General features: G+C 40.7%; 1 protein-coding gene across 3 annotated transcripts in view; it reads left to right on the top strand.

The window, feature by feature from the left end:
• qkia (QKI, KH domain containing, RNA binding a) overlaps positions 1 to 12,213 on the top strand; it is an 85,467-nt gene extending 73,254 nt beyond the window's left edge. The window contains exons 5-8 of one of the 3 annotated variants that reach the window (XM_034231703.1): positions 832 to 919; positions 2,349 to 2,783; positions 4,799 to 4,873; positions 6,064 to 12,213. In XM_034231703.1, coding sequence (XP_034087594.1) covers positions 832 to 919; positions 2,349 to 2,783; positions 4,799 to 4,873; positions 6,064 to 6,080 — 615 coding nt within the window. In that variant the 3' untranslated portion in view covers positions 6,081 to 12,213. Of the gene's footprint in view, positions 1 to 831; positions 920 to 2,348; positions 2,784 to 4,798; positions 5,610 to 6,063 lie in introns of those variants that run through there. The other 2 variants (XM_034231704.1, XM_034231702.1) reach the window with 2 other exon arrangements.
• Positions 12,214 to 13,045: the final 832 nt, after the last annotated feature.

Raw genomic sequence — 13,045 nt, 5'->3', positions numbered from 1 at the left:
TTTGTATTTGTGAGTTGAAATGATAAAGCATTTTAATCTAACTTTTTAATAGCAGTCAATAGTTCACTTAAGGTGGAGCCGAGGGCACCAAGGCATGCTGTCTCTGCACCCTTCACTTTGGAGTCATTCACATAAGGGCCTGCTTAAATAATGGTGTACAACCTGGAAAATCACAGGAGCTGTTGTGTTGTCATGGTTATTGAGTGTTTGGTTGCTTCAGGGGAAATGGAGTTTGAGGGTGGAGGTGGGAGTGCAGAAAGGAAAGGGGGAGGAATGAATGGGTGTAAGTAGGAGGGGGGTACTATCTTAATTGCTTTCCGAGAATAATTTCGGTCCCCTAATTTGGCGATAATGACAGTGGCTGCGGCTTTTGTATTTATTTATCCAAACATTAATTGACAGGACTGACATTAGCCTGGGCGTTTATTGCGAATTTGATTGCGCACAAGGGAGCAAAGAAAATTACAGTAATTATCCTTCTGATATAGATTATGAATATGCATTCCCACACTTAATGTGTCTGTCAGCGTTTTGGTAACAACATGGCACTTTGCCATGACAACAGCACTTTAGCTTATCTCAATCTCTGTTTCCCTAAATACATTCCCAATCCAAGCGGTGCTGGAGGAGAACAGATGACATGCATTGTCTAAATGATTTAGCTGCCCCACTGTAGATCTCTAACGACGCCCGGGCATGTAGTTTGGTGAAATGGTCGTCATGTGGCTTGTTTCAATTGGCCTATAAAGGGGCCTCAGCTTGTGAAATTAATTGGAATTGGTGTGTGGTGTGTTATTGTGAATGGACATTAAAATTTCTGTTTTTCCACAGGCGGAGGGAGAAGACAATTTGAAGAAGATGCAGCTGATGGAGCTGGCCATTCTCAATGGGACATACAGGGACAACAACCTCAAAACACGTAAGTGAGCCTCCATGCACACGTCGGCCAGTTTAATATATTCACCATAAACAACTAATCTTTTAACATCATTGACCTTACTTATGTATATATATTTGTTCTGTAGTTGGCATTAAGTAATACTGTTTACCTTTTTTTTTAATAATGTCTAGTCTTAACTACTGTGTACATACGATGTTTTATTTCTCACCACTAGCAGAACTCTTCTCTCTCAAGCTCTCCAAACATGTTACCTACTCTACTCCTCCATGAGTACACCAACTTCCATTCTGTTCTACTCCGTATTTCTTTCCTCTCCATCCATTCCTCCATCCATCCCCTCCTGCAATCCAGAAGCCATCGCTCTGTATCACTTGCTTTTTTGCGGATGCTAAACTTTCAGCACATTGCTCCACTCTGCATGTTGGTCACTAGCTCACATATCGACAGGGTTTGCTCCTCAATCACCAATTTCTAAATGCATAATCACATCCTGGATCCAAATATATAAAAAAGATTTAAAGGCCAAACTATTTCATCATCTAACATATTAGTTAAAGACTAGTGCACTTACTCTCTGGACCCTTTCCTAATAATTATCATCAAAATGTAATTCAAACGTCAAAAACTGGGTTTTTCTGTATTATATTTGTGTGCAAATGTATGAAATGAAACTAGAATTGATTAATTTCACCGTTTCATTTTCCTAATTTAACATCTGCTAATATGTTAACCATGATGAACTGGCCCACCATCTAACCGTAGTTACCATGGCTCTGAAATAAATTGACCTGCCTTTGGGGAAGCTTGTGTGGCACAGCTCACGGTGCGCGCTGATGCAGAACCACTTGAAAAAATGATCTTTGTGTTCATTTGTATTTCTCCAACTTAAATAGACTGCTGACTATGTGTGGGATCAACATTTTATAAGTTGTAACAAATGAAATATAGGTTACTATTATGCTCACTGATTCCTGAAGAGTCTTTAGTGAAACTTGCTCTTATTTGAGTGTTTCTCCTCTCCACATAATCAACAGCTCTATTTCTGTTGGCATGTGTGTTGTTTACCTCTCCTATGCCATTTCCAGTAGATGAATGTATCGCTGCCATGGTGATTTGTATGCTTTGAATGCATTGGGGATGACTGCAGCATTGTGTGCTTGTATTTTGGTGTAAGGGGCATTTTATTATTTTGTCTGGCTATGTTAATTTTCCTTTGCAACAGATTGTGGCTTTTGTGGTTCACCACCATGATCATTGCATGGACTAATTTTTCCTTTTGCTCCCTTCCTCTTCCCTCTACCTGCCATTCCCGTTCCCCCTTCTTTTTCCTCCTTTTGTATTTTCACCTTTCACTGTTCATCTGTGATTATGACCACACTACACCTTTATCTCTTGTCCTTCTTTCTTTCTTTTCTACTCCTGTCCTTCACTCTCTTGCTTATGGCAGCCACCCTTGCATTCTCTCTTGCAGCGGCGGCAGCAGCCGCTCAAGGCCAACGTCTCATAACCTCCACGGGTCAGGTGTTGCCTCCCCAGGGGCTCCGGCCCCAAACACCCGGTGGGGGCCAAATCATGAACCTCATCCGGCAACCTCAAATGGCTGCCATGATGTCCAATGGCGCCCCCACTCTGGTGCCTCCCTCACCGGATGGTGGGCTTATCTACACCACCCCTTACGATTACCCTTACGCCCTGGCACCCACCTCCCTGCTTGAGTACCCCATCGATCACAGTGGGGTTCTTGGTAAGAGAGCCTGGGCTAGCATGGGTCCAGCAGGTACAGCCAACTTTGGCCAGCCTGGACACGACGGCAGCTTTTTTTACCCCGGAGCGGGGATGCTGGACGCGGCTGCCATGAGCCACAGTCAGGACTTATTGAAAGGTAAATATGTCGTGTCCACCTGAAGATGAAAAACAGACAAACTTACAGGGTGGATGTGATGGTGAAGCTCTGGGTGATGAGATTACCAGCTTTGTGGCTCATATGGACACTGTATTAAAAAGGCAAAGGGTGACAAAAAGGACCCTGTGAGGGCTAGGCTCTTGGAAAGTTTTCTTTATAATCTAGACTAAGGTATATTCACAGTTTTAATGACGCTTTCGCCAAACATTAATGCTCTCAGGTTTACATAGCCTCTTTTTCTGCAAGGTTCATATAAGAGGACTTGCCTCGCTGTGAAATGAGGCATGCAGAGAGAAACACACTCGCATACACACAGCCTGCTCCCTAACCCCTCCATGCACTGGCCTGCAGGCATATTCAGTCTGGCGGCAGATCCCCTTGGATTTCTGCAGCTTTTGAAATTATTTCTCTGCACTGTTCACTGCAGGCGGGCCTTGATGCCTGCAGATAGTTCCCCTCTCACTCCCACTGGTGATGTTCATTACATTCCTCCAGTCTTCCCTTTTTTTATTCTCCTTCCCCTCTCTCCATTGTTATAGCTTCACCCCTCTTGAACTTTAGCTCTGTGCTAACACCTGACGCTCCCCTTAGTTTCTGTGTCAGGAGGACAGTTCAATACAAGGGTCTGTATATTATATTCAATCTCATTGGTGCTTAAGCTCAACACATCTGCGACCAAAGAGAACCATTTTCAGATATTGATGCAACAGAGTCTGATGCATCATATGTTGTATCGAGGCTTTAGTGAACAAAAGCAAAACGCTTCCCCCTCCAGACAGAAGAAGCCTTCGTCAGTTGCTTGCCAGCTTTAATTTGACACAGTAGTCCTCTAATGTTGTCCCAGGGATCATCAGGCAGCAGCAGACACGAGCGTGATTTTAGCTGACCTGTGTGTTGGATGCGCCTCTGGGAGTCATGTGCAGAACAGACTGGGGCAGTTGAGTGGCTTCCCTCTCTTTAACTTGCAGGGTTACACCAGCTTAGTGCATTTTATTTACTCATACTATCGATTGGTGCCTTCAGCAACACAGGGCCCTGTGGAACACACTCTTGCTCACACACACTCATGCACTTGGTTCAGCTGCCTGTGCTACTGTATCTAGCCGACATTGACTGCTCTGAGAATAAAGAAATGTCAGGCCATCTGCTTCTTCAGAGTAGTGTAGGTGGCTGTGTAGTTATAAGCCAAAACTCCCTCTAACCTGACAATACCAGGAACAAATCTTTGGAAAACTATAATTGTTTTCCAAAGTCCCCTCTACCTTTGGGAGGGCTGGATTTATTTTCAGTGTTCCTGTGAGCGTCAGGTTTTGTAGCACTTGAACATACAATGACACGCAAACAGTTTGTGTGTGTCCTATACACCAGGCAGAGTCAAGCACTGCAGCAGGAAGGAATCAGTTGTGACATATATAAGAGGAGAATGACAGGCTCTACCGCCAGTGGACAGATTGAGTTGGAAAGAAATGGTGAAAGAGGGAAAGAGAAAATGAGAGAGGGAGAGGGAGAGGCAGGTGCTGTCTGGCACTATTCAATTACCATCAGAGCTGTATTGGATTCCCCACCTTTCAAAATAAAGAGACAAATTCCTCTCGATTCCCCTGGATCCGAGAGGAAGAATCACATTATTTTTCCCAGACAGCCCAGGAGCCTGTACCCTTTGCCTGCCCCTTTTCAAAGAGTCCTCTATATAACTCTGAGCACTGTGGATTTTTATTACTTAAGTTATGCATTTTTAAATACCTAGTAAAACTCCAAAAATGATTGCGTAGTCTTTTTTTCTACTGCATTTTTTACAAGCAAAAGAAAAGCTCTGTGGTGTGTGTGTGTACATGTGATATAATCTGTATTATGTTCTATTCTGTCTATTATTGTATTCAAGCATTAGTATGCTAATGGTTAAAAATGTGAATGTTATTACTGTAAAAGATGACTGTTTTTTTCCCCTGCTCAAAGTGAATGGTTTCTAACCTTGTGGACCTATTACAATCTAGGTGCAATGGCTTCTAAAGTGAGACGGCATGACACGCGGGTCCATCCTTACCAAAGGATTGTGACCGCTGACAGAGGTCAGTTTAGTCTCCTATAGCTACACTCTGCTATTGATTGATGAATTTCAATGATTATTATGCCTGTTATGCCTCAATGCCTTAGTTGGGAATTTGTATCTCGTCTGTATTGTATTTTGTTTTCCTTTCCCCCTGCCACCTCTCCCACCCCATACACCCACACACCAGCTAAATGGTTGATTGTGGTCTGCACATTTTGTTTACATTAAGTACTTAACATATACAGTATATGTAGAAGGTGTATATGTCAAAGCTCAGGCAAAAGTCATTTGAACAGCTTTTGGTTTATGCAGCTGTGACACCAGGACAGCTAGTATTTAGCAGGCAGCGTCGACATGTATAATGACATTCCTCTGATGTGAGATTAGAGCCTAAAATGGAGCAGGTTTGTTCCCATACATGATTTATCTCCGTCGCTCATAAGGAGCAAAGCAAAAGGAGAAACATTTCTTTACTGTATCTGAGACCTGGTAGGCAGAAGACACGTAGCACTGCTGCTACCGCGCAACATTTCACCTTTATTTAGCACGCACAGACATAAGCTGAGGTAGCTTGCATTCTCTCCACTGTATTGCATATAGATTGAAAAAAACACATTTAAACATTTCAGTTGTACATGAGGTACTGTCATTTTTATATTTGAGCATTTTATATCAAATGTATTTATGGTTCCTGTGTATATTTATATTATATAAAGATATACTGCTAAATAAAGAGAAAGAATCGGGAAAACATCGATTCATCTATTCATTGCACATGTAACACTAGTCACAGTTACCCCTCACATAACATTAGTGAGTCTCCTCACGACTAATCACACTGTTTGTAACGTGCACTCCAACTTTAAAGACACTAAAACACTAGATTTTTGTTCTTATTCTGTTTGTCTGTTCGACCTCTCTTGGCTCCTGTTTGGATTTTGGGGGCAATGTGCGCTTAAATTAAACCGCCAAGCTTCCTGGTTCAGGGTGGGGGCTTAGAAGTTGGCATCATGATGTGACGGCGTCATGATTATAATGAGATTAGCCGGGTTCATCTCACATGGCATGGGAATTAGGAGCAGGGGGCGACATAAGAGATTGCATTCATTTTATTGTTAAAATGATGTCATTCCAGTCTCTTCTTGCTGACACTAATATCCTTTCTATCTTTTTTTTCTGTTTGTTTTGTTTTTGTTTCTAACCACCTAGCCGCCACCGGCAACTAACACATGACCTTCTGACCTCTGAACTCTTCACCCAATGACGAGCCGCCCCAAGCCTGCCTGCTGATCAGTTAACTGGTAATTGCCTTTTGCTAGCCTCTCGGACGCAAGTGAGAGAGAGAGAGAGAGAGAGAGAGAGAGAGAGGCGCCTGCCCATACAGTTACCCTAACACTGACAAAACATAGAAACCAACGCAGAATCTTCACAGAAACACAACCAACCCAACAGTTGTGTAATATTCATTTTTTCCCTCTGTTCATTGAGTTCAATTCCCATTCTTTCTCTTTCTTTTTCTTCATGAATCATATAGTGGGTGGATGTGTTTGTGATATTACTCATAAATCTGCACTGAATTATATAGCAATAAAGACCCCCACCCCACCTGTCCGCCCACCCTTCTTTTAATCACTCTAATTTGGTGACCTCACTTGTTTGAATCAAAGTTCAATGAACCAATCTATTTGATGCAAACCGTTTGGTTTCAGAGTAATGACATCACCCCCTCCCTCTAAACAGAAACACGATTAAAAGCCCCCCTTCCTGCCCCACCCTGTCCCAACACCCACCTATAAGGAGAGAAAAAGAAACAGAAGGAAAGAGAACACACACTCACATTAACTTGTTTAATTTCTGTCATTTTTCACATGTAGTGCAGTTGTTGAGCTCTAAAATGTCATTATGAGCTGACACATTCTGGGTGTGCCCCTCCAAACAGCTTCCTGTCTGTTTTTAAAAGCATGGCTGAAATGATTGCAAAAAGAGCTTTTTATGATTTATGTGTTTTTCTTGTCTCTTTTATTTTCATTTTTGTTTTCACTTGATTTTGTTGTTCAAATTTGACTAATTAGCTTTGCCTGAAATTGACAAGCCAAAATTATGCAGGTGGTTTCCTCTGGAAAACAAAAAGCAATCTTATGTTTGAAGCAGGCAGCAGTAATAAGATATGATGAGGGGCATGATGGGAAGGTCACTAGTTGGGCTGATGGGTCTGTGTGTGTGTGTCTTTAATTAATACTACAATGAAAGTAGGGTGTGCTGAGGCTTCGGGGACTTTGGAGCAGAGCTTATTAGCTACTGACCATCGCTACGCCCCCATCCACACTACATCCATTATACAGTGCCTGATGTATTTAGAATAATATCTCAATGAGTTAGCTGAGCTGTGATTGAAAAGACAAAAAAAGTATTAAGTGTGCATATTTAGCCAAAGGGTTTTCCAATGAATTATATATCTGCAATTATGCATCTGCCTCACAGAGGCTGTGGTTTCAGAGTTAGGAAGGTGTGAGTTTGTGGTGCCTGCCTTCAGCTGGAGCTCACAGCCAGTCAGTTAGAAGAGTTTTGACCCATTAATGCTATTTTTTCTGAGGAGGTGAACGCAGGCAATTAACACTAAATCCACACGCTACCCAATTACAGTACATTGCTAGGGGGAAGGGCACTTTGAAGTTCTGTACATAAATGCTTTTCTCATGAAGCTTCTATATTCAGTTGTTTCACCAGCCACATTGCCAAAAGAGTGTTTGTTCCTTTATGTTCTTCATTTTCGCATCTCAACATTTGGCCTTTATTTTCTTATGCTTTTATTTCTAACCCCAGTCATCCGTTGGGACATAAGGGTGGGCATAATCTGAGCCTTCCCGCCAATAAGAAAGATACTTGTTAGTGTTGAATATTTCATTAGCGAAACATTTATTTTGAACAAATGACGAACCCTCCGAAAGCGCATCCACAATGTGTCGTCGCGCCCCCCCCCCCGTGATCGTAGTCTCGCTCCTGAGCCCACAATCTTTTGTTCAACTCTCTCAAGAAAAAATAGGATGTGAAAGCCATGCCTGCCTGTTCAAATTGCTTTATACATACGTCTTATATATATAAATATATATATATATAAATATATATATAAAAAAATGTAGATATCTGTCATTGCATATACAAATACAGAAGAGATAAAAAAAAAATAGATAATTTTACAGGGTGCTGGAGAAGAGAAAAACATTTAAAAATCTATTTTTGGCAATTTTAGCTTTTGATACTTTACTTGCAGTTACAAAATCAGAAAAAATAAAATAAAAAAAGTAGTGTAGGGGGAAAACAGAAAAATGGAGTGGGTGAGGGAAAAAAGTGCTGTTACTTGGATATGATTGGAGAGGAAGACGAAAACCAAAACAGTCATAACCGTTGAAAGGTTAGCGAGAATCAGAGCGAGACCCCTGGAGAGAGTTTTAAAAAGATCAAATCAAAGTGCCTTATCAACAGTGGTTTCTGTTTCCTGAGTATTCCAGTTGTGTTCAATAATATCCAGCACCCACGAGACGGCGCAGAGAGGATGGCTAGTGTTACACGCTCTGAATAGTCGAGCAGGGTAGCTCCCACCGTACCGTGGCGCTACCCGACTTATTCTATGCAAAAAGATTAGCAGTCGTTTTGACCAGCTAAAAAATGTGCCATGGTTTTGTCTTCCTGAAATAATTTTTTTGTTTTCCTTTTACTTGATGGCCCTTTACTCTGCTGTATGTGCAGGTTTTGTTCTCTTTTTATTTAGATTGTAATGATCATATGTTGATTTTTGGTGACTGTGACTAACTTCCTAGAACAAATTGAACTGCCAATAGCAAGCAGTCGTCTGCCAGAACAAGTTTTGATCATGAGCCGATGAAAATACATAACGTTCAAGGTAATGGAAAGGAGGGAGTGTTTCCCCGTTGTTTCAACAGCCGAAAACTGAAAGCATCCAGTCCGTATCTCGGCATGTCAATTTCACAACAAACTATCAATACAATCACAAGATTTATAATGGCCGAGTGAGATGCTGCATAATGAAACGAGCAACTCCATTTCACAGCTAAATAGTTTTCAGTTATTGAAACAACTGACAGTTTATTGCTGGAAGGTGAAATAAACTCATAATATAAAATCGAGGAGTTTTCAGATCCCAATATTACCCTTGGCAGTTTGTTTTTCTACTCATAGCTCTTTCATCAAGCTGTTACACCGGAAGGTCAATGAATTATTCTTTTTCAGTGTTATTATTTTAAATTGAAATGCAATATTAAAGTGGAGCAAGTGATGGCTATTCAGCATTTGACAGTATTAAAAAAAATTCCCTCTGCAATGTTACAACTTGCTGTGTCATTGTGAAAGGCTGGATAAGTCCATCAGGTGAAAGGTGAACTCTATACCTACCGTATCTCTCTGGCCTGCCTACTACATGTATAATAATGTAATTAACAGCCATTGTTACAGGTTTATAATGTATTTTTCTAATCTCATTTTATATGTATATTAATCCTGTTTCTGAGTGCTTTTTTTTTTTATGAAACCCACTGCAGCTTTTTTCTTCCCTAAACATCCCCTCTCTTCCTCCCCTCCCCTTCTACATCTTGAAAACTGTCTCTTGTGGGGAGTGTTGCCTTTTCCCTGTTATATTTGGTTTTGTTTTCTTGCCAATTCCCAGCTTGTTTAACTCATTAGCTACTTTATTAGTTTCTTGTCATAAGTATTTTTACATGCTTGCATTTAGTTTTCATGGTGTATGCTGTTATTTTTCTTATTAACCTCTTGGCATTTATTTTAATAAAACATTCTTAGTAAGAATTTTACTAACTTGCTGATATTTTGTCTTGTGTTTTTAACCAGTTTCATGAATGTATTACCTTGGTCTGGTTCACGGACTAACACATTAAACCTGGTGTCTGGCCACCACTGACACTGACTGATTGACACGCGCAATACATAAAGTCACACACACTAGTCAACTGCACATATGCTCTACACACACACATGCACACACAACCTAACTGGAAACTGCACGAGTTGATAAGCGTCCTCACTCCCGCTCACGCACTCTCACCTCCGCTGGAGAAATCTGCTGACACTCTTCATACTTCCCGCTCAGTCACACCGCTGCTGTGTGACTCTTGTTAGTTGTCCTGTCTTTCTGTGTCACTGACCCCGTGAGACCACAGGAAGTGTCACAGTGTCTGGGGGGGGGGGGGGGGGGGGTTTAATCCGCACATTATTTAAGTTCAATGGTTATCTTCTGGGTCAGCTCAACAAAGTACATCAGGATTAAAAGGGTGATTTGTCTGCACACAAATTGTCCACTAGTGTCCTCTAACTCTAAGCATTAATCTGTGCAGGGCTCGTTCTAATCTGTGCTGCATATTAGTCAACTTGTAAGGATTAATTTAACTGTGAATTATGTATAGAGCCTCTCATGAGCACATGTAGATTTAGTGAGTTATTTGCAACCGACACATTGATGAGTTGTGTGATAGCCTAAAGCTGTCCCCAGTCTTTTCTCTCCATGGCTTGTTATGCCTGGATAGCAGCATTACAGTTATCCCCAGCTGTTGCCTGTTTGGTGAGCACTTCTCTCCATTCAGCTTATTGATAGAATGGCTAATACTGGGCCATTTGGGAGCACCCATAAGGCTTAGACACACACCAGTACACCATGCCAATATGAAGTACTTTGGGATCAAACAACCTTCCTCTTCCTTCCAGTGTAAAATGCCGATACGGATTTCCACTATCTAGTATTTATTGTTTTCCGTCTGAAACACTGCCAGTGTGTGTTCATTCTTCTCCTGTGTCAGTGCTCTCGTCCCTGGGTTCACTCAGCTCTCTTGTCTCTATTCAGCTTTGTTTCCCCTCCTCCACTAATTCAAGGTATTGACACTGACACACAAGCAAAAGATTAACTTCATTAATCCCTATTATGACTTTAACCCACTGAGTGATGCCTCCAGATTTATTTCTTTGTTTTTTTCCTCCTTTTTAAATCTGCACAACAAAAAACAACTTGGCCTTAACTGCTGCAATTCTCTTCATGTCTCAGCAAGCAAAGAACAAGGATTAAAAGTGTCTTACATCAAACTTAATATTTATCTCCTCTCTGAAATTAACATATGTGTGGCTTTGATCTGAAAGCAAGCGGGTGTTTCCCCCTTTAGCACCTGCTTGAATGCCAGCAAGTAGAGACAGAGATTGGATTACTGGCAGCCAGCCTAAATCGTTTTTTTCTCCTTTAACATCTGGTGTTGTCAGCCTAAAGCTTTTTTTATTTTATTAATGTAGGATTGGCCTTTAATGTTTTTGATCGGCTCCCCTGTGCCGTAAGCAACTCAGGCTAAAATCCGTCCATTAAATCCTTCAATACAGTATTTATGCTGTCAAAAGCCTCGCTTTTTATATGTCAGAGGTTTAAAGGCCTCAACCACCAAGCTGATGACAAATACGATAAATTGAGCTTTTATAAAGAGCACAAATACTGCCTGTGATTAAAGTGCCTTTTTCCCTATGATTGGGAACTATATATTTGTGTACTTCATCAAGTGCCAATTATGTCTTCCTTATCTCGCCAAAAGCTTTTTGTGAAGCATTAAAAAAAAAAATGCTTGATTAGCATAATGCACAATACTTTTTAAAATCCAAACTGGGAAAGTTTGACCAAGCATTGGAAACTCAGATGTTTCCCACCATTAAACGTTGGTTTAATGGATCCTGTTTTTTTAATCTGATCACCTGAGAACTGTTCGTCCAATAGGATCGCAGTATGCAGTGAGCCTGTCTGCATACTGCTGCTCTCTGTCGCAGGGCATTCAGTGCATTTATCTACTAACTACCTTCTCACCTGTCAATCTTTTATTTTTCTTCTGTTCTGTTTAACAAACATTCCTCCAATGAGTTAAGCGGCAGGTTAACCAATCAGCATTGGTCTCAGCGATTTAGCACTCAGGTGGTTAAAGGGCAAATGCTACCAAAATACAGAATTATTTTTTAGCCCCACTGGATTTTTGTGTTTTTCTTTATTTTTTTGACTGTGATAAGTATGCATTAAAAAGTATAATACATTTTTTCCTAAAATTATACCAGTATGGTATATATTGTAAGTTCCTCATCCATATAGTGGTGCACTAAAATCTGTGAGATATTTTCTTTTGTGTGGAGTTGTAAGTTTTTATGTGAAGTAGCCTTTATTTTGTTTTGTGTTACCTTGTTTTTATAGAGGGTTAGACTGAGAATTTTGAGTAGGGTGTAAAACATGTAATGCCAGTTTTTGTTGCTCACACCAAAAGAAAAGGAAAACAAATGTCATGTGTGCAATAAAGAACCATATTTACAAGCTTCCCTCTGACTGTTCTACCTGGACTGATCCTTTGCTTCTGCGCTCATGCTTCTTTATCGGGGACATCATTTATTTGGATTTGCTGTGACTTTAAAGGTAGGTGCGCTTGCATTAGCAGGAAATAAAATGTGAAAGTTCAACACTGGAAAAATAGCTCTCATCTAAGCTCTCAAAGTGAGATCGAGCCCTCTCGGATTTTATGAGCGAGTGGTAAAATGTGGATGTCTGCAAGGGTCACAGCAAAACCTTTCTGTCTGGAGATGGTGTTCAGCTCTAAATCCGGTTCTGTCTGAAGTCTTTTAACTAACTTTTAACGTCTGGAACAAACACTGTCGGAGTTTCACACCAGTTTAGTCCAGTCTGTGTTTTTGCACTTCCAGCAGTCATGCACGACAAATGACATGACTTAGTTTGACATCGGGTTAATAGTTCATACCTCTTCTGCGAACTGAACACTCCACATTTTAGAGACCGATCTATTTTGAATAAAGGCTGACGATTCCCAGTTATGTGTCCTCGAGTCCCTGCAGAACAAACTCACCATGAGGTCAACCCTCACTAAAGCTGTGGATCATACTGAATGAGCTGTATCGTTACCATGTTCACCAAATCCATATAAAGCTATATTGCAATAATGTTTTGGTCATACATCCAATACAACTATATTCTTACAGGAAGAGCTTCAACTGAGATTCTCATAAATGGTATTAAAAATGTAAGATTTAATGTCTCCACTATAATACATTCTCAGATTGATGTTCTCCATTTAACATCAAGACGTTTTTAGGAGATTGATTTTAAAAAGGTCAGCATTTTTTTGTTTTTTGTTTTGTA

Source organism: Gymnodraco acuticeps, unplaced genomic scaffold (assembly GCF_902827175.1).
Source record: "Gymnodraco acuticeps unplaced genomic scaffold, fGymAcu1.1, whole genome shotgun sequence".
Taxonomy (NCBI): domain Eukaryota; kingdom Metazoa; phylum Chordata; class Actinopteri; order Perciformes; family Bathydraconidae; genus Gymnodraco; species Gymnodraco acuticeps.
The sequence above is the reverse complement of the archived record's forward strand: the minus strand, read 5'-3'. Positions and strand labels throughout refer to the sequence as shown.